This window comes from Melopsittacus undulatus, chromosome 6 (assembly GCF_012275295.1).
Source record: "Melopsittacus undulatus isolate bMelUnd1 chromosome 6, bMelUnd1.mat.Z, whole genome shotgun sequence".
NCBI lineage: Eukaryota > Metazoa > Chordata > Aves > Psittaciformes > Psittaculidae > Melopsittacus > Melopsittacus undulatus.
This window is the reverse complement of record NC_047532.1, coordinates 20,180,198-20,203,582: the sequence shown is the minus strand read 5'-3', so window position 1 is coordinate 20,203,582 and position 23,385 is coordinate 20,180,198. Positions and strand designations below refer to the sequence as shown.

At 41.1% G+C, this 23,385-nt stretch overlaps 1 protein-coding gene across 9 annotated transcripts in view; it reads left to right on the top strand.

Moving 5' to 3' along the window:
* Positions 1-23,385, top strand: part of ST3GAL3 (ST3 beta-galactoside alpha-2,3-sialyltransferase 3) — a 202,172-nt gene that overhangs the window by 118,502 nt on the left and 60,285 nt on the right. For all 9 annotated transcript variants that reach the window (XM_031050734.2, XM_031050735.2, XM_031050739.2 and 6 more), the window contains 2 exons: positions 7,356-7,450; positions 21,355-21,418. In XM_031050734.2, coding sequence (XP_030906594.1) covers positions 7,356-7,450; positions 21,355-21,418 — 159 coding nt within the window. The remainder of the gene's footprint in view (positions 1-7,355; positions 7,451-21,354; positions 21,419-23,385) is intronic.

The following is a 23,385-nucleotide window of genomic DNA, read 5'->3' as shown; positions in this document are numbered from 1 at the left end:
TGTTTGGAGGATCAGTAGGAAAGTCTGAGGATTTCATTAAAGAGGGCGACCTGATTTTGTGTTTCTAATATTTACAGTTTATCTCAAAACTTTCCAGTCCCCATAAAGATTATTTGCATTGTATAGGTAAGCTGTTCAGGGTACCCTGTTGGACTTCATGCCTGTCAGAACATAGTTACCAGAAAGGACTGAGCTGATATTAAATCAGTCTTTGATTTTGTGTGTTGGTGGTGCGTAAGCCCAAGATGTTAATGACTGCAGAAAGGTTAAACTTTACGTGTCTTCCTGTTTATCACAAAGATGCAGGGTACAAACAGCAGTTTTGGCAGGCAACAAGCTTGAAAAATCCATGTGCTGCTTATCTACAGTTGTGTTTGTACTGAAATTTGATTACCCTATATGAAGGTAAATACATAAAAAGCACAAGGAATCTGAAGCTCTTGATTCCCAACTGCAGCAGACTGTAGCTTGGGTACATGGTCACCTCCTAGCAATGTTAGTGCAGTGTAAAAATTATTTTAAAAGAAGACCTATGCAGAGCTTCAAAACTTCATCTGTTTCATTTTCCCTCTGAAAAATTGACACAGCTGCAGATAACCCATGCTTCATAGATGTAAACCTGTTCTTGAAAATAAGACAATAAAATCAGGAACCATTGTAGGTGATGCAAGTTCTGTAACCCATGTCCAGGGAATAGATTTCAATGTGTGATAATGCTAAGCATAAGAAACCTCTTACTAATGCTTAATTTAAGTTTCCTTTGCTGCATTTTAGGTCTAGGGCTACTACTTCTATTTGCCAGGGATATGGAGATATTACCTTTCTCTTTTGCAGCAGCCTTGTAATATTTAACGGCTTATTTTGTCTTCTTTCAATTTTCTCTTCTCTAGACTAAAACAATTAATTTTTTTCTAGCTGTCCTCAGACATCACATTTTCTAGACTTTAGGTCTTTTTCACAGCTTTCCTACATCGTTTTTCCAGTTTGTTGACTTTTTTTGCATGGGGCCCAGAACCAGACATGGTCCTTGAGCTGATGTTTTCAGATCTTGAATAAAGTGGAATACTTAACGGGTTTTACAGCTGTGATAGTTACATTTTTCAGTTACGATAGGATGTTTATCTTTTCTGCGAAAGCATGACAATGTTCCGTGTACGAACCACAGTGCAGGGTATGGAAGCCCTTTAAGATATGTTGGAGCAGCTGGTCTGGCTCTAAATAGAGCAGTGAGCAGGCAATGGGGAAATTTCTGCAACGTTGAGTTTAAACAACCTACTATGTGATGGAGAGCAGAGAGAGCAAGAAAGCTGATGATGCTCCAGAGTGCCTTGAAAATACAGAGCACTCATTCCCAGGAGAGGAAACTGGGATAACTGCTACATGGCTTGTGGGTGGGTAGAGGGTTTTATGGTCAATGGACATTACCTGCCCCTTCATTTTCTTTGCTTATGGAATAAAGTAATTTTTTTACAGTGGCTGTGGCACTTACTGCCTTCTCCTGTCAGAATAACCATGGTTTACATCTCATGGTCCTTCTTGCAGAGCTGCAAAGGAGCAAGTGGTTACACCAGCTCAATAACAGACAAAAGCCACAAGGAACAAAGCAATGCCTAATTCAGTGGCATCTGTACAGAGAATGGCCAAGTAGCTGAGGAGTTTTCAGTCTGAAAGGAGTAACTGTAGGTTCACTCAGGGTCTATAGGCAGGAATAGCATGGAAGAAGATGGATAGGGATCAGTGGCTCATGTCTCTTCCAAAATAAGAGCAAGGGGTATGAAATGGCAGTGGTAGGGTGCACTGACCAACCATTCCTCAGTGCTAAGTTGCCTTTACCATATTCACAAGAATCACAGAATTGTTCAGGTTGGAAGGGACCTCTGGAGATCATCTAGTCCAGCCTTTGATTTTATTTTAGCCTATATTTGCAGTTTGCTAAGATCAACTTAATTTTTGGCCTGATCTCTATGTTAAGGTAGATTTTCTTCTTGCAGCCATCTGTGGTTTAGCTCCTTTGTTTGCTGATTTAGGAAAAGTATTTTTGTTACAGGATGGGGTTAATCTTTTTTAATGTGGTTTCTTCAGTTTTTCCACTGCTTGAGGAATCTTTGAGCTGCTTGGATTTTTGACAGAGGATTCATGTCAACGAGAAATGTGAAATCAGGACATCACAAACCTCCTCACTCCTTATGCTATCATACCCTGCTGCTCCCCAGAGAAGGGAGGCAATGGAGAGAACATACATCTAAGTCTAACCAGGGAAAAAGAAAAAGTTGTTTTGGAGTTTCTCTCCATGCTTTTATAAATGCTGCTCTCAGAGCTAATTGTTCAGTGCTAGAGTGCTTTGGCCATTTTATTGATAAAATTGGTAGATTTTGTGCCTTCTGTCTAACCATGGATGCTTTTGAGCATAAGCAAACACAAGATAGGAGTCACACCAGAACAAATAAGTCATTCTTTTTTTTTTGGGGGGGGGGGGGGTCTTTTTTTTATGCCCTTTTAGAACTGTGATGTGCAGGTTATGTACAATATGGGGCTCCAGCACCATCTGGGTTTTTTCCTTCAGCTTCCAGTTTTCCATTGCTGCTGATTCTCCCTAAGAATGAAATAAAAGGTCAGGGTGGCTTGAAAGGGGGAGGGCAGGCGAAGTGGGGAGGAAATACCTGAGAAATAAGCCTACAGTAGAGTTTAGTGGCTGCCAATCTGCTTTTACTTAATGTCATGATTTGTAGAAACATGGTGCTGCCATCTCCTCTGCTCTTTCAGGGACGTGGCCTTATCTTCCTCCCTCCTTGTTAAAGCTAAACGACAGTCAGTTTATTTTGCTTTCTTTCTGGTCTAATATATTCTCTTCTACACATTTATGTATTAATTGCTCTGAAAGCAGCAGGTAGGAGTAAGGAGCATATTCCAGTCAAGATTTAAATGTCTGAAATTGTTCAATAGTGAATAGTGGAGGCGCTAGTCTAGAATTTGCAAGATACTGTGGGAAATTAGTGTTGCTGATGTTGAATGCCTCAGCACATGTCAAAGAGGCGTGGCTGTGAATAGACCTTTGTAAGATCAGAATGGAAATGGTCAGAAAACTTGGCTGAGAAGCTTCTGTTCAGCCTTCCAGGTAGAAATGGTTTGGGGTCACAAATCTTCTTACTTGCTATGGAGAAAATACCTGGAAACATAAATTTTTGTTGTGTAAGCCGGAATCATGTAGGCTCAAATATCTATCATACTTCCTTGTTCACATTGTTAAAGAATAGTTTCCTGCCAGTGCACTTCCTTTCGCAGTGTGCGGTGACAAATTTTGTTAGAGATTTTACTAATGTCTTTGTATAAGGAACACACACTTGAGAGTTGGGAGACATTCAGACTTGTAACTTGTAATGAATATATCCAGCGTTTAGTCTGTTTAGTTGTAATTTGTTGTTTTATCAGAGGTGCCTTTCAAACTAGAGATTTAAATGCTTGGCATTTCTCTCCCAAATCATGCAGCTCATAAGTGTGTGCCACAAGCACCCAAATTTCTCATCTTTTCAAGGCTGTCATGTGCTATGAGGTTGCATTATGTCTGTTCTGGAATTTGGGGTGTTGTAGAGAGCAAAAGCCTAAAATTTAAGCCTGAAGAATCAAAACTCTCCCTTGATGTGCTGTTTGGACATAGAGCACAACCCTATTTCAGACCTGCAGCTGTGGTTGTAGGTGAAGCTAACCTGCCCTTAGGAAGCCATGACAGATGACTTGGGTGAAATGCCACATCCCGTATGCAAGCTGCTTAGTGGATACAAAATTTAACATCGTTCAGAAAAATTTACTTTTTCTGTTTGACAGACTCCCACACATTCCTTGGAATGTATTTTAGGTGCTCTGCAGAGAGCATTCCCATGGCCTGTTTGAGGCATATCCTGATATTTCCTGAAGGACCCTAGAATATGCCAGATGGGCTTCACAGCCAAGGCAGAACAGCCGTGCTCCTGGAGAGGTCTGGCAGACAGCATTTCCCTGTCACTGCTGGACATCAGTTCTGCCCGCTCTGATTTATTGAGGTGGCAAAGTGCTTTTCATAGATCATGTGTGAGCTTATGGCATTAATGATTTCTTAACGTTTCCAAAATGGAATTACCTTTAAGATTTATGGGAGCTAAATATCCTCTAATTTGCTCCTTTTTTTCCCCATATGGATATAATATATCCCCCAGAACTGTTCCTTCCCCTTCTTAAATGAAGCAGAAGTATGAATCAAAAATCAGTTTCCCTACCTGTGTGTACATTAGTGTTAAATATAACAATAGGTGGTCCAAGGCTATATTGTGTTCTTTGCTAAAAGAATCCTTGAGTTTACTTGTAGTAAATACAGTAAAAAGGCCAGTGGTAACTTCAGCCCTGTTTTTGGACACTGCTTTGGTCCCCTGGTCATGAGATGCAGAAGTGAAACCACAGAGCATGGGATCAGTCCTGCTAGTGCTTCACATGATTTGGGGGACTCCAGGGAGTCCCAGGAGGATCTGACCTTCCTTCTAGTTTGACCAGGCACGTTGTGAGGGGGAATCTGCATGAGGGACAGACACTCCATAATCCATAGGACAGTAAACTGTCTTATTCTGCTGTCTGACTTGCAAATAGGAGAGTTAATTGCATCTATAAATAATATCAGCTTCTGAGTTGAGTTAGTTCTGACCGTACAGCATGTACCACCTTTCTCATGCTCTTTGAAGAGGTGAGCTGGCTATGTTTTTTATGTACATTGCACTACTTTGTAGCGATATTGTAGGGAATCGTCTTGATTCTTGAGAGGAGAATAAAACTTGTTTGTATATGTATTTTCTGAAGAATTCAAGTTCTTCCTGAAGACCACATGTCACATCAGCAACCAGAGCAACTTCGTGACCTGACAAACCAGCCCAAAGGTGCTGGTCACCCCCAGGCCATGCAGTCATCCTTCACTGCAGCTGCTGCTTAGGGAGAATTGGGAATGTTCTGTGCTATTATTTCAAGTGGTAGCTGTGAAGGAAGAGCTGTGAACATCTGTGCTGTAGCCATTCAGGTTATAAAAGCTCTTGCATTGTAGGAGAATCCTGCAAAGATTCCTCATATTGATGCTGAAAGAAGGTGGAGATAAGTCATAGAATTATAGAATAGTTAGGGTTGGAAAGGACCTTAAAACCATCCAGTTCCAACCTCCCTGCCATGGGCAGCAACACCTTACACTAAACCATGTCACCCAAGGCTCTGTCCAGCCTGGCCTTGAACACTACCAGGGATGGAGCATTCATAACTTCCCTGGGCAACCCATTCCAGTGCCTCACCACCCTCACAGTAAAGAACTTCTTCCTTATATCCAATCTAAACTTCCCCTGTTAAACTTTGAATCCATTGCCCCTTGTCCTATCACTACAGTCCCTAATGAAGAGTCCCTCCCCAGCATCCTTATGGGCCCCCTGCAGATACTGGAAGGCTGCTATGAGGTCTCCACGCAGCCTTCTCTTCTCCAGGCTGAACAGCCCCAACTTTCTCAGCCTGTCTTCATACGGGAGGTGCTCCAGTCCCCTGATCATCCTCGTGGCTTTCTTTGGAGACCCCCAAGTGTAACAAAATGCTTATACTTCAGTGCACCAAGGTGCTTGAAAAAATGCTGAACAAATTTGTCAGGTTATTGAAGCTTTTAGGATATTTTCAGACTATTATTGTATCCTGGGTTTTGGTTGCTTGTTGTTTGTTTTGATTTTAAATAGACCTTCAGGTGTTTGTGTTTTTACTTAAGATCTTTAGAAGCTCCAATATATTTAACACATCTTCCCCACCTTTTCCCAGGCAAATCTACGTAGATCCTTTAGTATCCTGAGCTCTGGAAAACATTTCTTTCCTTCTGGATCAGCTATGTAATGTGTTCATCCTACCCTTACAGTTACAGATGATCTTATTAAAGATTGTGTGAGTGGATGTGAAGTGCTATGCATGGCTGGCTTTGAATCTTCTTATTTTGTTAAATACTGTTGGTCTTTCTTTCCCCTCCCAAGCTCCGATTTACTGGGCATCTGTGATAGAACTATACTTCAAGCAGTTTGTAATTCGGAATTCATTCCACCCTTTCCTCACTGTGCTGCTGTATGAAATTGTTGCTCTGTGGCATAGTGCAGATGAGTTTATCCTAAATCAGATAGTTCAAGTACAAAATTTATCTGATTGCAGTACCATGGAGTTGCACACTCAGTGCCAAAACAGCCTCGAGGGAGGGTTAAATCAATGCATTACATCTATCCTGTTATAGTACCTAGGTTAGTCAGGCTGTGCTTATTTTAGACACATATACCTTGCACTTGCAGTGTGGTCGTAGTGGAGATGTACTCTCTGGCTCTGAACACGCAGTACATTCCTTTCTTCATTTTTATAGCACAATGTGATTGATTTTGATCCAGAACATCCCTCCTACTGTTTTGGTATGATTGAATGAACATAGTATTAGCATATTTTCTAGCAATGATCTTCATACTCAAAAATGATTCCATATGAAAGTTGATATTTTTGCAGTTTCTCTTGCTAATCATTTCCTTCTATCTGGCCACTGTACTAATTGTTTCTAGAAAAGACACATTTTTAGTAGCTGCTGTGTTTGTCTGTTGAGGGTGTAATTAGGATAATGTATTCCCATAATGACACGGTTAAGAAGGACTAGTTCTCTTCCTTTGTGATTTTGGATAAATCACAACTGTTTGGTTTGGCAAGGACCTCTCTTGAGTCATTTATATGTTAATGAATGCAGAAGAAAACACCTACATCTGTACTGAATTTCCCTTCTCTGTAAACTGAGTGCTGCATCATGATCTCCTGAAACATTTCCTTTCTTGCCTGTGTTATGGTAACTGCTCTGTGTGTTCATATGAGTGAAGCAGAAGCAGTCATGAGAGCAGATAACCCCAGCCTTGCTCTCCACATGCATTCGCACCTGCACAGAGCAGCATACATGTATGTAATGAGCAATATAAAGGCAACTCCATACCCTTTCCTCAGATATCCTTATAGACAGCACATAAAATCGGTTTGTTCTCACAAAGCTGAAAGTTAAATGGCCTAAACTCTGGTTGCAATTTACAACTTACTGTATCTAAATTAATAGCCAGACAATAGTGGAGAAGTTCTAAGTTGCTGAGTGGAAGTGATTGCCAGGCTCACAACTTGAGTGATTTGGGTATCCTCATGGCACAAATCCTGACAGATTTCTTGAGTAAAAGTAAACTCCTCCATATTACTGTATTGCCAATGAGAATGTAAAATCTGCACTTAGGAATGGATTCTCTCAACCTCCCTACAGGAGTTTATCCTTCCTACGTCGGGAGTTAATTTCTCTCTCATTCTGGTTTTCTCAGGTTCTCGAAGCCGGCACCAATGTTCTTGGATGATTCCTTCCGGAAATGGGCTCGTATCAGGGACTTTGTACCCCCCTTTGGAATTAAAGGACAAGGTATGAGAAAACTGTGCAGTTTTTGGAAAAGAAGGTGGTTTTGCAGATACTTGCCCCATCTTGTTCTTCCATTTCGAAAGCACAGATGGTCCCTTTAGCTCAGCTTTTTTCCCCTGTTTGAGAGAAATATTGTACATGTAGCTCTCAGAAACACAGAAGGTTTTCGCAGCTGGATGGTGGACCTCAGAGGCTGGTCTTACAGATGATGATTACATAGGGAGAATCAGTGCAACAATGGCAATTTAGACCTACCACCACATTCTGGCAGAAGCATTTTGACTCTGACTGCCATAGCAGATTTCCTGACAGGAACAGAAAGAAAGTTCAAACTGATTTAAAGTACCTTTAAATCAGCAATTCTCTAAAAAAGAAGAGGAACTCTTCTTCCTGAGTTTTGGAGCCTTAGGTTTGACCACTGATACAAACCTTCATTTTCTTTTCATAACATTTGGTCATGTAATTATTTTATAGTTGTGTACTTGTCGACTTGTATAAGAAATAGGAAAAATCTGTTCGGATGCTTTGGTGATGATTTGTAATATGCCCTGTCCTCTGGGGACTGGACATGTCTGAAGTGTGGCAGGAGGGTCTGTGTCTCAAGTATGCCATGGAGAGAGCATGAGTGGTGCTGGTGGTGATGAGGAGGGAGCCAGTAGATCACCCAGCAGAAGATATGTTTTACAGGTGCTACCAGCGGCCTCTCCGAGTGAGTGTAGTGGTGGAGGAGAAGGCTTATGTTCACTGCAGTGAACTGCTACAGACTTCCTGAAGTCTGATATATATATTGAAAAGTGCTCATGGCATTGCATCAACCTCCAAGGATTCTTTCTCAGTGACACATTCAATATTACAGATGGCCCCCATGGGGATTTACATACCTGGTGGAGAAAGAACTGCAGCCACAGTAGGCTTGGGTCTGTATCTCTCCCTGGAAGCAGGTGTTGTCAGAACAATCTCTGATCAAATCAAAGGATCTACTGACAAATTTCTCTTGGCTTGCATCAATTCCCTTCTTTGTTTTGTGTATGTATGTCCTTTCCTTGTCCAGTCAGTCTTTTGCAGCTCAATAGGCAACTAATTGCTGTCCTCTAAATCAGCCAGCAGTTTGCAGCAGAGAAATAACAGTGGCAGCACAAGTGGAAGGCTGTGTTGGCCATAGCTGGGCTTGTGCCCTTCTAAGAGACACACAGGGTGTACAAAGTTAGGGCAAGCTGCCTGACCAACGTGGAGGTGGGATTTGCAGATTGAAGATGATGTCAGCTAGACCTAATAAAAATCATTCTGTTAAACTGAATCCAAATGGAGAAATTCACCGAAAGGGGATGACGGAATGGCTCTGGCAGCCTTCTCCCTGGGTTTGGTGCCAGCTTGTATCACCACCGCAATGTTATGTAAATCTGATGTTTTGTATTGGATTTCCTCGGTTAAAAAGAGAAATGAGAAATTGCCATTATTTAAATGGCTGTGAGCTGAAGCAATGGGACGGAAACCGTTGAATGGGTTATTTTTTTTAATGCCCTCCTGGGACTGAATTTTGTGCCAAGTTTCAGTCTGGAGCAAGTTCTGTGTGTGGGAGGGTTGAATTATAAATCTCTGTAGCCCAGGATTTCTAATGGCTGTGCTGACAGGCTGTGAGTCCTAGTGATGCGAATGGCGCCCTTTCATGTTACACATCACTTGGAATTCTTGCATCAGTCTTTTCTGGCCGTCCCACGGGATGCATTCGGGCTCAGCTGAGTGATTGGATGATGGGATCAGCACCTCATTAGGGCTTTCAGTCAGGGCAATCTAATGATATCCAAACAACTGATCCAGGCAGGCAGCATGGAGCTCAGTCACGTGCTGGTGCGAGATGAAGAGTATCAGAGCTGAGATGTGCATGGGAAAAAGATGGGGCAGGAGTTCTTCTTTGTGCATTACGAAGCCCTGTGACACCATCAGCTGGGATTTCTGACGTGCATCACGCTGGGAAAGGCAGTCGGTGTTTATAGATACTGACTGCAGCTGGGTTGGTAATAGGAAGATTACCCTGAGAATTGCAGTGAATGTCACCCAGTGTTTTCAAGACACTGTGATCTTGTCCAAGTGCAAAATGTATTTTTTTGTGTGTGAAATAGAGCTAAATGATGAGCTCACTTTCAGTAATGATGCATGTTCCAAGAAACTTCTAGAAACTTATCTGTGGTAGCTTGAAAATGCTAAAGTTATGAAATCTAGAGTTTCTTGAGAGCTCAGAGACTAAGTCACCATTTCTGCTTTCTCTTGTTAAAGTTTCTCTCTGTTCTTCAGACTTCTAGCTATTTTTTTCTTTGCTTTGTCTCTGAAAAAAAAAATGAAATAAATCTTTTTTCAGCCATCACTTGCTGTTTACTGACCCAAGAAAGAAAATTTCAAGATTGCAAGAACAAGTCTTGCAATCTTTGGGGGAAAGCAGCTTTTGAGGAGTGTAGTCTGCTGAGCTGCACTAATTTGGAGTAACACGTCTGTATAAGTTACATGTAAAAGAGTAGAAGTGACTCAGAAATTTTCAGGGCAGGGCTAGTGCTGTTTAAAGGTGATCACATTGAGGAGAAGGCAGCGCCCTGATCATTTTGATACAGTTCACCAGGGATCTTCATGTTCTGAAAAAATAATGTGATTGTAAAGACAATTATTCTATCTTCAGGTGCTAAAAAGTACTCAGTATAACACAGAAAGCTTAACAATGTTTCTTCATAAAAGAGTGATCACTACTTTTGTCCATTGGTCATTTTCTGGTTTAGCGATTAGCCCATGCCATGCGGTTTTATGTCCAGAGGCCTCCACTCTCTCCAAGAGCATTTGCATGTAGAAGCTCTCAAGGTGAATGTGGTTCTGAACATGAAAGTTTTTGTAGACTTTCTCCCACATTATGGTGGTTCTGAAACAGACTGTTGCTGTAGGAATAATGCACATCTCATAACAGATTGAAAACTGCTGCTATCATTCGTTAACCACGTTAGTGATTACTTGTCTGCTAAAGAAGTGCAGGAATAAGCATGTGGTGACCCTACTGCTTTATGAGTAGGACTCTGAGATAAGGCACACAGTGGGAAGCCATTTGCAAATTCTTTTTGAACAGTCGTCTCTTAGTAACCTCTACAAGGTATTAGAAATAGATGAAGACTGCACTTACTTTAAAGAATGAGACTGTTAGCGCCTCTTTGAGCTTGCTGTCTCCTCTCCTACTATGTGACTTGACAGAATCTGGAAATGGGTTGTGCCACTGTGAGCCCTTGGAAATGATAACTCCATCTCTATTAATAAATAAAATGGCTGTCCTCTGGTCCTGAAGGCAATTGAGCTCATTGTTCAAACAGGTTAACTCCCTAGCCGCCCCCTCCAAGAGGGTGGCTGTATCCAAGCTTCCTATCAAGAAAGGTCACTGGCCTGAATTAGCTTGTGACCTTATGAATGCGTGAGAATTATTGAGGGGAGGATATTTGGCTCTGCTGAAAACCATCAGGGACTGTGTTAATGTTTTAATAGTGCAGGCTCATGTAGGAGAGTGTGGGCCCATGCCCTGCTGCTGATTTGTTTATTAGTGTGTATATAGCCAGAGCAGGGGATGTCATTCAGGAACACAATGAAATTAGTCACCTTAAGTTGTTGAGAAGACCAAACTGTAACAGAAAGTTGGAACTCCAAAAGCCACAAATGTCAAGATGTCCTGTGGGGAACAGCTCAAGCTGCCGACTACCCTCCTATGTCCCAGCCTATTGTTTCAGCATTAACTGAGATGTTGGGAGTGCCTCTCACATTTCACCATTTGTGAGGGTCTAATTAGCTTGTAGGAATCCTTCTCCCTTAGCACCCACCAGGCCTGCTCTTGCAGCTTTTTCACTTCAGATCAAGGAGACTGCAGCAATCTCAAGCTCTTGTTGCATGAAGATTGTTTCCTTTTTATTGAAATTGAAATGTCTTCTTTTGTATTTGCACTCTTTTCTAGCAGTGCTTCTATCAGTGTAACTTACGGAGGTATGAATATGCACATACTGTGCACGTTGTTGCAGAGATTTTCTAGCATGTGCACTGCTTTTAGGGTTAAATTTGTCAATGAATAAGAAATGGAAAAATTGTTTATAGCATTAGTGAGATTATTAATCCCAGAGGGCTCCTCCCCAAATTTACCTCTGTAGCTATAGCAAAAGGAAAGAGTTTTTAGGAGAAGGGCAACAAACAAGACTGGAGAAATACCTGACTATTAATAGAATTTCTCAGTATATGTGGCTTAAAGGATATAAAAGGCTTTTCTAAGGAAGAGTAGCTAGTATCTGGCATCCTCTCTGTGTAATGAGGATGGGAGAGTTGAGTTGCTGCAGCTTTTTTTGAACTTAAGTAAAAACATATGGCACAGCATACACAAAAAAAATGAACAGACATGATCATGTAATATCTATTCCATGCAGTTAGTCAGTTGTGTCATTGCTTAGCAGTAATTATAGGTCTTCACTTCTTTTTTCCTTTCAGATTGTTTAAGCAGAGAGGCCCCGAATCAGTTTGTTATTGACTGTGATATTTATTTCTTAGGGAGTGACTGTCTTATCACCATCTTAAAATTTGCCTCTCACCAGGAATCTAGGAAGCAATTTATCCCCCATGGTGATAAGAGAATATAAAGAACTGTCTCTGGAATGTGTTCAAAAACTGTGTAGATGAGGCCTTTAGTGACATGGTTTAGTGGTGGGCTTGGCAGTGCTGGGGTAAAGGTTGGATTTCATGATCTTAATGATCTTTTCCAACTTAGTTGATTCTATGATTCTGTGTTTAAGTGCTACAATTTCATCTAATGTAGTATGTACATACTGGCCAGGAGACTTCATCTTTTCATCTGATACAAGACGGGCATCTGGAAGTGGTGACACACTTGATGACAAAGAAATCAAGTCTTTGCTCAGAGCACCAGTGCTAATAGATGTATTGTGCAACGGTTAATTGTACTTGTACTCGGTTTTATTTGTTTGTTTTCTTTTGTGTTAGTGCTTCTGGGAAGAACCGTGTTTCAATGCCGCTTAGCAGTGGTTTCATTAGTCTCATGGGGACAAGGTCATTCATCTTCAGTGAAAATGTTGAGTTTTCAGGCGTGCAAAAGTTGGCATATCAAAATGTTATCAGGAAAAAATCTCTTCTTAAGTGTGTTTTTTTTCTTGCGTAGCTTTTTCTTCCACATAAACTTTCTTGGCATGAGCAATGCTTTATCTCTGAGAAAACATAGTCACTCAGACATCACAATTGCGACTTACAGCTGACTCAAAGGAAAGCTATCAGAAAAGTAAGTCTTTTCCAACCTATTCTTCCAAGTTCTTTATAGAGGCTGGAGTACCACATGCAGACACCTTCCCTACATTTGACTGGGTGTGCTTGATAATGAAGTATGTCTTTTCTGCTTTTAATTCTCCAACCTTGTCCTTATTGTGTTAATTGTACTGTGTTGTACAGATGGTTTTCCTACTGTGAGCATTTTTCATTGTTCTTTGTGTGTTCTTCCTTTAACAAACAAGCAAGAAGCACAAGCATGTATAGCCTTTAGTTCTGCTCGGAGTAGGTATTAACACAAGATTGTTGTTTCTTCTTGAGTTCGAGGCAGATTTTTGAACTAGTTTCCACTAGAATTTTACATTTGACCAAAATTGGTAATAGTTACCATTATCACATGGGAATATAGCTATAAAAATGTGGCTGTTTCCCCAGGGAATCTAGCTGATTTTATAGCCTCAAGAAATTAAATGAGAGGTTTGAAGGGAAAAAAAAATACAAGTTTCAGAAGAGGTAGAGGATCAGCTTTTCATTACTGAATAAAGCCTCTAACGTCTAAAGGGAAGTTATTGTGAATTTTGAAGTTAAATCAACTCTCACTCTTGAGCTCTCTTAATGAAAGTACAGTCCTCCACTCTAGTCCCTTATTTCAGTCAAAATCGATGCTTCGCTGCTGAATGTGCTTAAAGAACGGTCTTCCTCCCAACCCACTGAATAGGGAAAGGTGCCCTAAGGAGATCTCAAACCCCATGTCTGCAGTTAATTGGGTGACTTCATATTGGAGTTCTTCCCAGAAGTGTCGAAGTGCAGTTGAAACGTGGATATTATTCCTCTCTTACATCCTAGAGGGAAGAGCAGGTCTTCTCTGGCTGTTACGGTTTGAAGTGCCACATCTTAATGCTTCTGCAAGGGTCAGAATTGAAAATCACTGTAGTAGTCATTGAGGTTTTTGGCCTTGAAGACAGTGCTTGGATATCTGTGAAGTGTCATAAAAATGCAGAAACAAGGGTAAGAACAGCCCTCCATAACACCTGTGTTTATCCTCCTGCTTGTCTTTGAATAGTACATTGTGAATCTTTCAAGGACTGTTTTCATTTGGCCTGAATTAGCCTATTTTTACAGGCTTTATTGCTTCCTGCACATCAAATTTGAGTTTGAATCAAAATGGTTAATGCATGGCTAATGCAAAACGTTGCCCATTTTTTAGCATAATTTATTTTTTAAATTGATGTTCTAACTTTCCAAGCCATGGGTTTATGTTGGGAGCTAAGCTTGTATTCTGGAAAAACAAACTCTTGGTTGTGAAGAAAAGCTTGGAAAAAAAATCCCTGAAGGCTCCAAAACTACGATGTAAATGAAGTGTCCAATTGTTATGTATTTTATTTGTATCTTGTTATAAAAAAAGGCCTAAAGGTCTTTCTAGAGCTTACATTTAACACATACCAGGTTTCCCTAAGATTGTTAGGGAGGTACCATCCATCTTCAGTCTTCTTGTTGTTTTTTTTTTCTTCTGTGTTTTGTGTCTATGCAACACCACACTTCTCTTGCTTTAATACCATTAAAAGTCATCAGTGGAAGTATTGGGATATTGGAAGTGGTGCCAGTTTTAAGTAGTAAGGTGTATCTGAAGTAAACTCCCCAAATCTGGTACAGCTAGTAACCTCAAGAAACCATTCTCTTATGTTTACACACAACTGTGATTTGGGGACAAATTCCTGCAGTTTGTTGTTAACTGTCCTTGAGAGCCGGTTCGTGTGTTTGCAGTTGTTTCTAAGGTCTTGGAAGTCTTTGTAGCTGCTTTCTCTTGCAGAGACCTCATCAGCTTAGCTGGTCAATAATAGGAAGTGGTGCAGGGAGTTTCAGACTCATTTTGATGCCTGCTGTACTCACTGGATTCCCAGTTTTGCTAAGATACAATTAATGTATCTTCATTAAGATACAATAATGTGTGTCTGTGGCTGGACATGTTCCTTCTGGGAGAGAGCTGGAGAACAGAATATGTGGTGAAACTGGGATCCATGTGCTTGTGCTGAGTGGTAAATCCTTCCATAAAAGATCACTTCTCAGCTCCCGCATGGAGTGGGATCTTAAGGAAGAAAATGCTGAAGAAGAAACTACACAGAGGTGAACTTTTGGGTAGTGTAAAAAAACCCCAAATAATTATGCACTGGGTTTGTGTTTAGAACTTGTTTGTAAATATTACAATTTGTTTAACCCACAGCAATGTGTTTAGCTTACTTGCCCCATGAACCTGACACACATGTGGAATTCTGTTATTGTGGGACAGGGACCCATACACAGATGAGACTGGAATGCTTTAGGGATGTCTATCAACCTCACTCTAATCAGTGTATTCCCAAAAGTTGAAGCTGATGCCCAATGCACTGCTAGAAGAAGTGCTAGCTAGAGCAACTGAAGCAGTACAATGTTTCCTTACATTAATGCATGGTATTGAAATATTTGCTGCTGGCAATAAGGATATGTAGGCTTGCTGATTTTTGAGGAAGACGGCTGGTATGGACAACTTGAAAAATGTCAACCTCTTAGCCACTCCAGAGTGTACAATCAGCCCAATTTCCCTACTTTCAAGGCAGGCAGAAGGTACACCATGTGAGATGCCTGCAGTAAGCCCCGTGGAGTAGAAAGGTCTCCAGGTCTCCCATGTCTTTTTAATGATACAAGCAAGAAGCTTATACATTAGAAACAACAATGTGAAGTGGTGTTGACATTTACAGTGAACGTCTCCACTCCTCCACATAAATAACAGAGAAAAAGGCTAGAACTGAGAGTTAGGCTGATTCTCACTGTGTGGTCACTGCCTGCTTAATTTCTAACTATTTACTTTTAGTTTTTCTAAATGTCTGAAAATTTCAAGGTCAACCTGAAGTCAAGACATACTTGTGCTCAGAGAAATCATGCAGTCCTGAGCTGCTTTTGAATCTTCTGATGTTATAAGGCAAAGCTGATAGGATATGTTATGATAACTCAGGATTCTTAGATAAATGTAGTCAACTCCTCTGTATGGGAGGAAATGTGCAGAGGCTTCTTGCTTTGTTTGTATAGTAATAGTGTGTGCATAGCAGTTGATAGATGAATGGGTTAAATAATCTCCCACTCTCCCCAGTAATCTAAATTCTCCGTGACAAGAAAGAAAAATAAACTATGGCTGCAGAAAACTGCAGTAGATTGCTTGCCCTGGTGATGTGTTCATTGTTTACTAATTGGAGAAAATGAGTGAGGTGAAAATGCAGGCTATTGATGTTGATTTCCATTGATTTATCATTAAAGTGTGATAGCAGAACCATGTAAAGACCATATAAGCCAGAGAGCCATCTGAAGATTAAAACTTTTGCAGAGGGCTCCTTATTTAGGAGTCAAAAACCTTATTCTCTTACTAATTATCATTTACTGAAGGGCACTTAACTTGCCTCCTGACCTTCAGTAATTTTTATTCTCTCAGTGTATAAAGACATTTACTGCTTTCAGAAATGAGAGGAATAGATGGAGGACCTGAGAGGGTGGCTTCAGGTATATGCATATATGTTTACATACGTGTGTATATGTATCACCTGATAGCCTTTGACTTGAAGGAGCTGAATAAAAAACATATATTTTTACTGCCTACTGTATATAATTAACTTGCCTAATATTTCAACTAGAATTAAACAGCACAAATGTTCCTCCCTATACATAATGTATGTATGTACACTATATTCTTATGGTCTCATGCCTACCATATCGATAGTTTCAGGTAAGCAGAGCCACTGCATTTGATTTTCTTTCTTTCTGATGTGAGCTATTTGAGCTAACACAAAAAATGGACTGCCAGTGAGCTGCTGCTTCCGAGATGTGTGCCACTACAGGACAGCTAACATCTGCAGCCCTAGGGATGACAGCACTGCTCTTGCCATTTAAATATCAGTGTTTGACTATGCACTGGAGAAAGGATTCAGTATTGATAACGTCTGCCTTGAATCTTGTGAGGATGAAAAGGAGGAACAGTACAGAGGAAGCAACACTGCTGTTGGGCTTACTCAGCATTCGAGTGGTTACCAAAACTGTGGCCACTGCAAGGCTGTTGGATGATCCGCTCGAGACAAGTTTGGTGTTTGAATGCAGTTTTCAGTGGGAAGTTTGTATTTCATGAAACGTGCAATTAATTTGTACCTGCTGGGCTGCCTGTTTGGCAGCTGGGAAAAGGCCAAAGTTTAAATGCTTTTCAAAGATGAATTCACTTTTTATCCATACTGTTAGGGGAGAAGAGTGACAGGGAAGAAGTGCATGGTTTTGCCCAAGGTTCTGTTCCTGCCTGTTCAATATATCTGAAGGATCCCTTGGAGAATTCAAGATAGCCATGGTACAGTGCTGCCAGTTCTCCTTGTCCAGGGTAAACATGATGTAGAGCTGATGGATCTGTGGGAGCTGCTTCTGTGCCAGCAGTGAAATGAATAGCAGGTAAAAAGTTCTGCTTGGTTCGAGCTGACCTACCATGGAGCCCTGGAGGTCTCTGCGCTGTGCTCTCCATGATTCATGTTTCTGGGCATATGGTGCTGAGACATGTCTGCTGGGCTGATTTGCTGGAGTTCTGCACTCAATCAGGAAAGCTGAAACTTTTCTAGACTGGAAGTGGCCCTCAAAGAATTGAAAGACCTGTTTGAATGGGGATTTGTCTGAGCTAATGAATTCTGTTACACCTGAGCTGGCCGTATGCCTGGAAGCAGGAGGCGAGTGCATGCATACCTGCTGCTTGTAACAGGAAGGTTTTTTTTTCCTTTGTAGTACTTGGAACATGTACTCTCAGGTCCCTCCTTGCCTCTCTTTGTACAGGTATACAAGGCAGAGCACAACTACCACTATGTCTGGTTTTCCCATTTGCCGAGCAAGGAAGGAGTTGTGCCCGGGCTAGCATTGTGTCTGCACCATGCTGTGGTTTCTTCACAACATGGGTAAACCATCTGAAAGAAAAAAAAAAAAAAAGAAAACAAATTGTTTGCATAGCTGTTGCCCTAATAGAACAATCCTTCTTTTATGTGTGAGTTCATGCTAAAGCCAGCGCTGTATGCAGCTGGTGCCTTAAAATAATAGGACAAAAAAACCCAAAATAAAATCAATGGATGAATGGAGAGAAGCTGAGAGTTATCAGGAGCGAAGTGTACTCCCCTAAAACACTGATCTTGGGTCGCTCCATTTTGTTCTTTGCTGTGTGCAGTGCAAGTAGGTCCCAGTCACAAGCTCTATCGCACCCCCTTAAGAATATGCCTACCCCAGAGAAACTTGCTGCCCTAGTGCCAGTTGTTCCCACTGCTGTCCTACCCCACTAGAGGGGTTCTGTGGCCAATGTGCAGCATACCGGGTCTGCTGCTGATGTGCAGATGTGCTGCTAACTCAGGTGATGGTTTAGTGTGAGTTGTTTAGAATTCTAGCATCAATGTGTACAACATCAAAATTAGTTTGGTAGCCACTGTTCTGTAAAACAGTTTGAATCTGCTCAGAAGCTACTGCATGAAGGCAAAATGTGTCAGTTATTGCCTAGATCATGGGGATAGCAATGATATTGTGCATATACTGGTGCAGTGACTCGGCTCTTGAAGGCTTGGTTTTCCTTTTATCCTTGCAAAACTTGCTTTCAGTCATTGACAGATCAGTATTCAGACAGTGGCTATGCACAAAGTCTGTTACTTGAAACAGGAAAGAATTGTTCTTTATAGCATATGTAACATACTTGCACTCATTATTATCGCTCAGTACATAGGTATATAAGGCAGACCATACTCATTACCCTTTCAATTTCTCACGCTGAAGAAAGCATGCTCCATCAGTTTACTTTACAGAATGCACCCGCTTTCCTGGTGCCTGGTTATCTGTAGGCATAACCTGGAGATGAACACTGCTTTGTGTTCTGCAGGTTGCTATCTGTGATAATAGTCCTTGCAGCAGTGATTTCAACTGAAATCCCTCCACCTTGACCCAGCTGTGGTGTAAGATACTGCCAGTGGTTCCCTATTGTAGGTATTTTCATCATCTTGTGGAGGATTGCAGATCACCACAGCAGCATCTGCTGATCCCTCAAACCTTGCCCCAAGAAGGTACAGAAGCTCCTTCTGGAGAAGGTCTTATCTTTCCATCACTGGTGCCAGTGAGCTAGGTGCCAAACGCAAGTGCTCACCTCAGCACCAGCATAGTGTCTATCTTCTAGTATAGTTCCAGCTCAGTCAAAAAGAATCTAGTGCCTCTCCTCTGCCCAGACCATTAGCTTTTACTGTTAGTGCTTGTGGCTCCTGCTTCTGACTTCCAATGAGGGTGCTAGATTAGACAAAGTAGCACAGACAGCATCTGTGACACCTTCATTCCTGATGTCAGTCAACACTTGGCAGTGCAGTACTTTGTCTTCTATTGAGCTTCCTTCAGCAGTTTTGAATGATAACACTGATTTATGCAACTTCAAAACCTCTTGGATGCCATGTGTCATTGGACTGATACCTCCCATTTGGCCATTCATACTCTGTACTGAATGCCTGTTTTGTTTGTGTTTTCTCTCTGGATGATGGGAATGGGAAGCATCCTCATCCCAAATGCTGTCATATCCAGTCATATTTCATTTCTGAGCATTCCCTATGAAGGCATTACTAAATAGGTGGCAAGATAAGAAAAACAGAATTATTTGAGTGCATTACTCAACTGTATTCCTTTAATGTACTTTTTAATATAGTATAATGGATGACCTCCAGGTACTGCAGGGTATTAACTTGTGGGTGGTAAAGCAAACCTGGCATAGGAAAAGCCTGGGAGATGGGAGGTTGCAGCCCTTGACATGCAATCCTCAGATCTCTTTTCTAAGATTGTGGGAAGACAACCACAGCAATGTTACACTGTCCAGCAAAAGTCAAGGTATGAGATAGGCCAAGGAGAGGACTGTGGCATAGTGCCATTAGAGGTCACAACAACCTACTGCTGTTGCAGCAGACTGAGGGAAATAGCATTCCTGCTGGAGAGGGAACCTGCTGCCAATGCGTCAAAAGAAATTCTTCAGATGAGTGAAAATTAAACAAAACCACTATTTTGTTAGCCAAGTAAGTTGCTTTTGCCCTACAAATTGCCTCTTTCCTTACCTCCAAAATATGATCTTCTGAAAGTAATCACATTTCCCAGCTTGTAATGGTTGGCAGGGGCTGCCAGTAACACCATGTCAAAAACTTCCCCAAACCTCAAAGTAACCATCAGAGTTTTCTGTTTGTCAGCTGTATTTATCTGCCTTGTGCATCTCACCACCTTGTTGTCAAGTTCAAAGCTGTTTGGCACACGGACTGCCGCGAGCTTGTGTGTTCATCGACATCCTTGTCCTGTACTTTTTGCAGAGGGTCATAATAAATAAGAACAGAACTCTTTATTTGAAAGGGACTCTCCAAACTGTGCTCATTGCAGTAAGTAGTGTCTATCAGGAAAACTGTTTAAGTTCACTATAAGCAATCACTTGATGTCTGTCTTCTTAACGTTCCTGTGTTATAACTGAAGCTCAGAAAAGACATATTCAAAATCAGGAATGGGAAGTGATTGAAAGTCCATGTGGACCCAGGAGGGTTCCAGGCTCATAGAATAGAAATGACTAAGAGTTGCCAGAAATATAGAAGCTATAGCTGACACATTAAATCCCTGATGTGAAAATAATTTAGTAGTAAAAGATAATTTCAGGGAAATATTATGTCTGTTTGCATTATTCTTGTGCTCCTCTTAGGCATCTGCTTAAGGCCACAGTTAGTCAGGATTTGGAGACAGATGGACTTCTTGTCAGACCAAGTACAGCCATTCTGAAGTTACTGATGCATTTGTAAATCCAGGCTAGGCAAAGCTTTGCTGCTTCTTGTCCCTGGTTGTAAAGGAGTTTGGATCTTTATAGGAAAGGGAGGTGGAAAAAAACAGGGGCAAGGGACAAAATCTAAAAGGAAGCAGACTTAAAAATTTCCAGCTAATAAAATTATTTGTCTAATCATTGTGCTTCTACAATTTAATATATTTAATTTGTGTGTGTGTCTGCGCTTGCATAACTTATACCATCTGGCTGCTGCAGTGTTCATGGGGTGTCAGAGTAGCTGTGGTTCAGTGGGCATTTCTTTAAGCAGTTGTGATGGTTTAATTGGATTCTGCCATGAAGAAAGGCAGACTGAGGAACTGAACCTAAACTAAAAGTAACTCAGAAAGATAAAAAGCATCAGCTTTAACCTGGTTCTGTTCCTGCATCCAGTTCACTGCCCAATGGCATAAAAGCTTGTCTGAAAGCAACCATTGACAGTGATACTGTTTTTTTCATGTCTGAATTGTTTGTGAAAATGCAGTCTTGTGGAAGTGCATATTAAACCACTGCCTTAAACTGTACTATGTTTGTTTCCTGTCATACTTTTTGTGCAAGGTATTTGCTCACTGCATCAGAATTTGGCACATAACACGTTTCAGCAGTTGCAGCCAGCGTATGAAAGTCAGAGAAAATAGGAATATGCAATTTGAAGTGTACATTCCTAATGTGGACTTTATTTCAGTTCCTCCAAGTTATAGCTTCAGATGCTTTACATCACTTTGGTTTTCATTTCCATTAAAAGTAAGAACTTGTTCCTAATGTCTCCCTCCTTTCTCCCCAGATAATCTGATCAAAGCCATCCTGTCAGCAACCAAAGATTACCGACTAACTCCAGCTCTTGACAGGTAAGAGGAGACCTTCTAGTGGAGGAGGAAAAGTTATTATTTTCCACATGTCCTAAATAATTTTTACTAGATATTTTTGCCAGAAATTATTGCCAATAAATTTGGTGGTGCTTTGGAGGTACATCAGGAGCTGGAAACTGAGTCTTCTTTACTGCAGAGACCTTCGTTAAGTCAAACACGAGTAGAAAAAAGCACGTACCTTTTGATTATTTCTTAATCTTTTGTTTCATATGGTGTTACAATACATCCTCTTGACCCTTTTTCGAATAAGTAAATAGCAGGTTTCAATAAACACAGTATTCTCTTTCAGCCTTTCTGACAAAGCAACAGGATTACAAGAAACTCTTAGAGGGAAAGAAGGGACTGGCTTGTTTTAACAATGTGCTTCACTAATACCTTGCACTTAAAGCAGGAATGTGTGATTGCGTTGACCAAGCCTATGCCAGGATGCAACAGCAGTCTTCCGAGTTGTGTGGTATTTGAATTGACGTCTTTAGAAGAGACTCCTTTGATTCTTCATTCCTATTGTAGACATTACTTCTGAAACTCACTGGCATGTTCACAATCAGCTTCCCAATGATAGTCTTTCCTATCCTTGCTTTTCTGTCATCCCTTCCCTTTGCCCTGCAGTTTTGGTTTAGGGCCACTTCCTGGATTAGAGGTAGTTTCTTTCAGATGCTGTCAAAGTTTTCTACTGGATCATGATCTCTTTCCAAAGTCCTGCCACTATTTCTTTCCAAGCAGTTTTACTTCTCTGAACCCGGGTTAACAACACAGTTCATGCTTTGTAAACATACTGGGTTTATTTCTTGCCCCAGCTCCCCCTCTGCCCATTTTTCTATGACAAAATTAATAAGCTTTTCCAGCCTTTCCATATTCCATAGGTTTCTGCATCTCTCATGTTGATTGTGGGGCTTGCCTGCTGTAGTTAGAGTTGGGAGTTACTCTCTGTGTGAAAGTTTATTAATAGTGCTTTGCAGTCTGTGTGCTAATTTAAGTTGCTTTGAAGTTTGCCTTGCCTCACAGCAATGCCAGATAGGGTTAGCCTTCAGAGTTTGCATTAATTCGAGAAATTATGTCCAGAAGGCAAAATCATTTTACAAATTACCTTCTTAGAGATTTTGCGCACAACCGAGTCTCACCCATCTGGGGTTTATTGTGGCTCTGGTTGGAGAGTTAAGATTTTAATCTGTTGAAAAATCCACATGTAGACTCATTCAGAAGGTTGCTCATGGGAAATTAGTGTTAATGACAGAGGGCAGCTGGAAGCTTGCTGCAGAGAAAGTTAATGTAATTGTGACCCATACAGTTCACCTGTTCTTTGAGGAGTGGAATGTTCTGGGGGTTTTAAAAGTGATTTCTCAGGAGTTTGTGAAACACAGCCGCTCTCACATGAGCTATTCACTTCAGTTTTACATTCTTTATAATGGTTTTGGTGCAGAGGTACGAGCACTCAGGCCTTCATGAGCCATATGCAAAGTCCCCTAGATATCAAGTATGAAAAAGACCTAAGCAATAGACTTGAAATGTGTTTCTGTAGTATTGCAGTAACAAGGTTTGGTGGTGTGTAAACACACAAATATCTTGAGGACGTACTGTTTTCTTGGGAATTTTCGTGATAAATGCAAAGCAGTGGACTTTGGTTGTGTAATACACGTGTCTATGGTCAGGTACTACCCAGAGCCCTTCCAAGTGAGCAGGTCTTAGGAAAGGTAAAAATTGAAGCTCATGTAGGAGAAAGGGACTAGAAAGACTTGGGATAGCAAGCCATAAAGTGGGATCGTAAAGCAGTAGGTGGATGGAGTTGCAACAGTGAGGTTATTACAAGGGAGCTTGGGTACTGCAGGAGGTGTTAAGGTTACAACAGAGCTGCTCTTGGAAACCTGCTTTTATTGAGTAGGCCATAGCTGGAGATGACTTGGGTATTCTCCCAGCCGTGATCATCAATGGATTACAGTGCTGGCAGC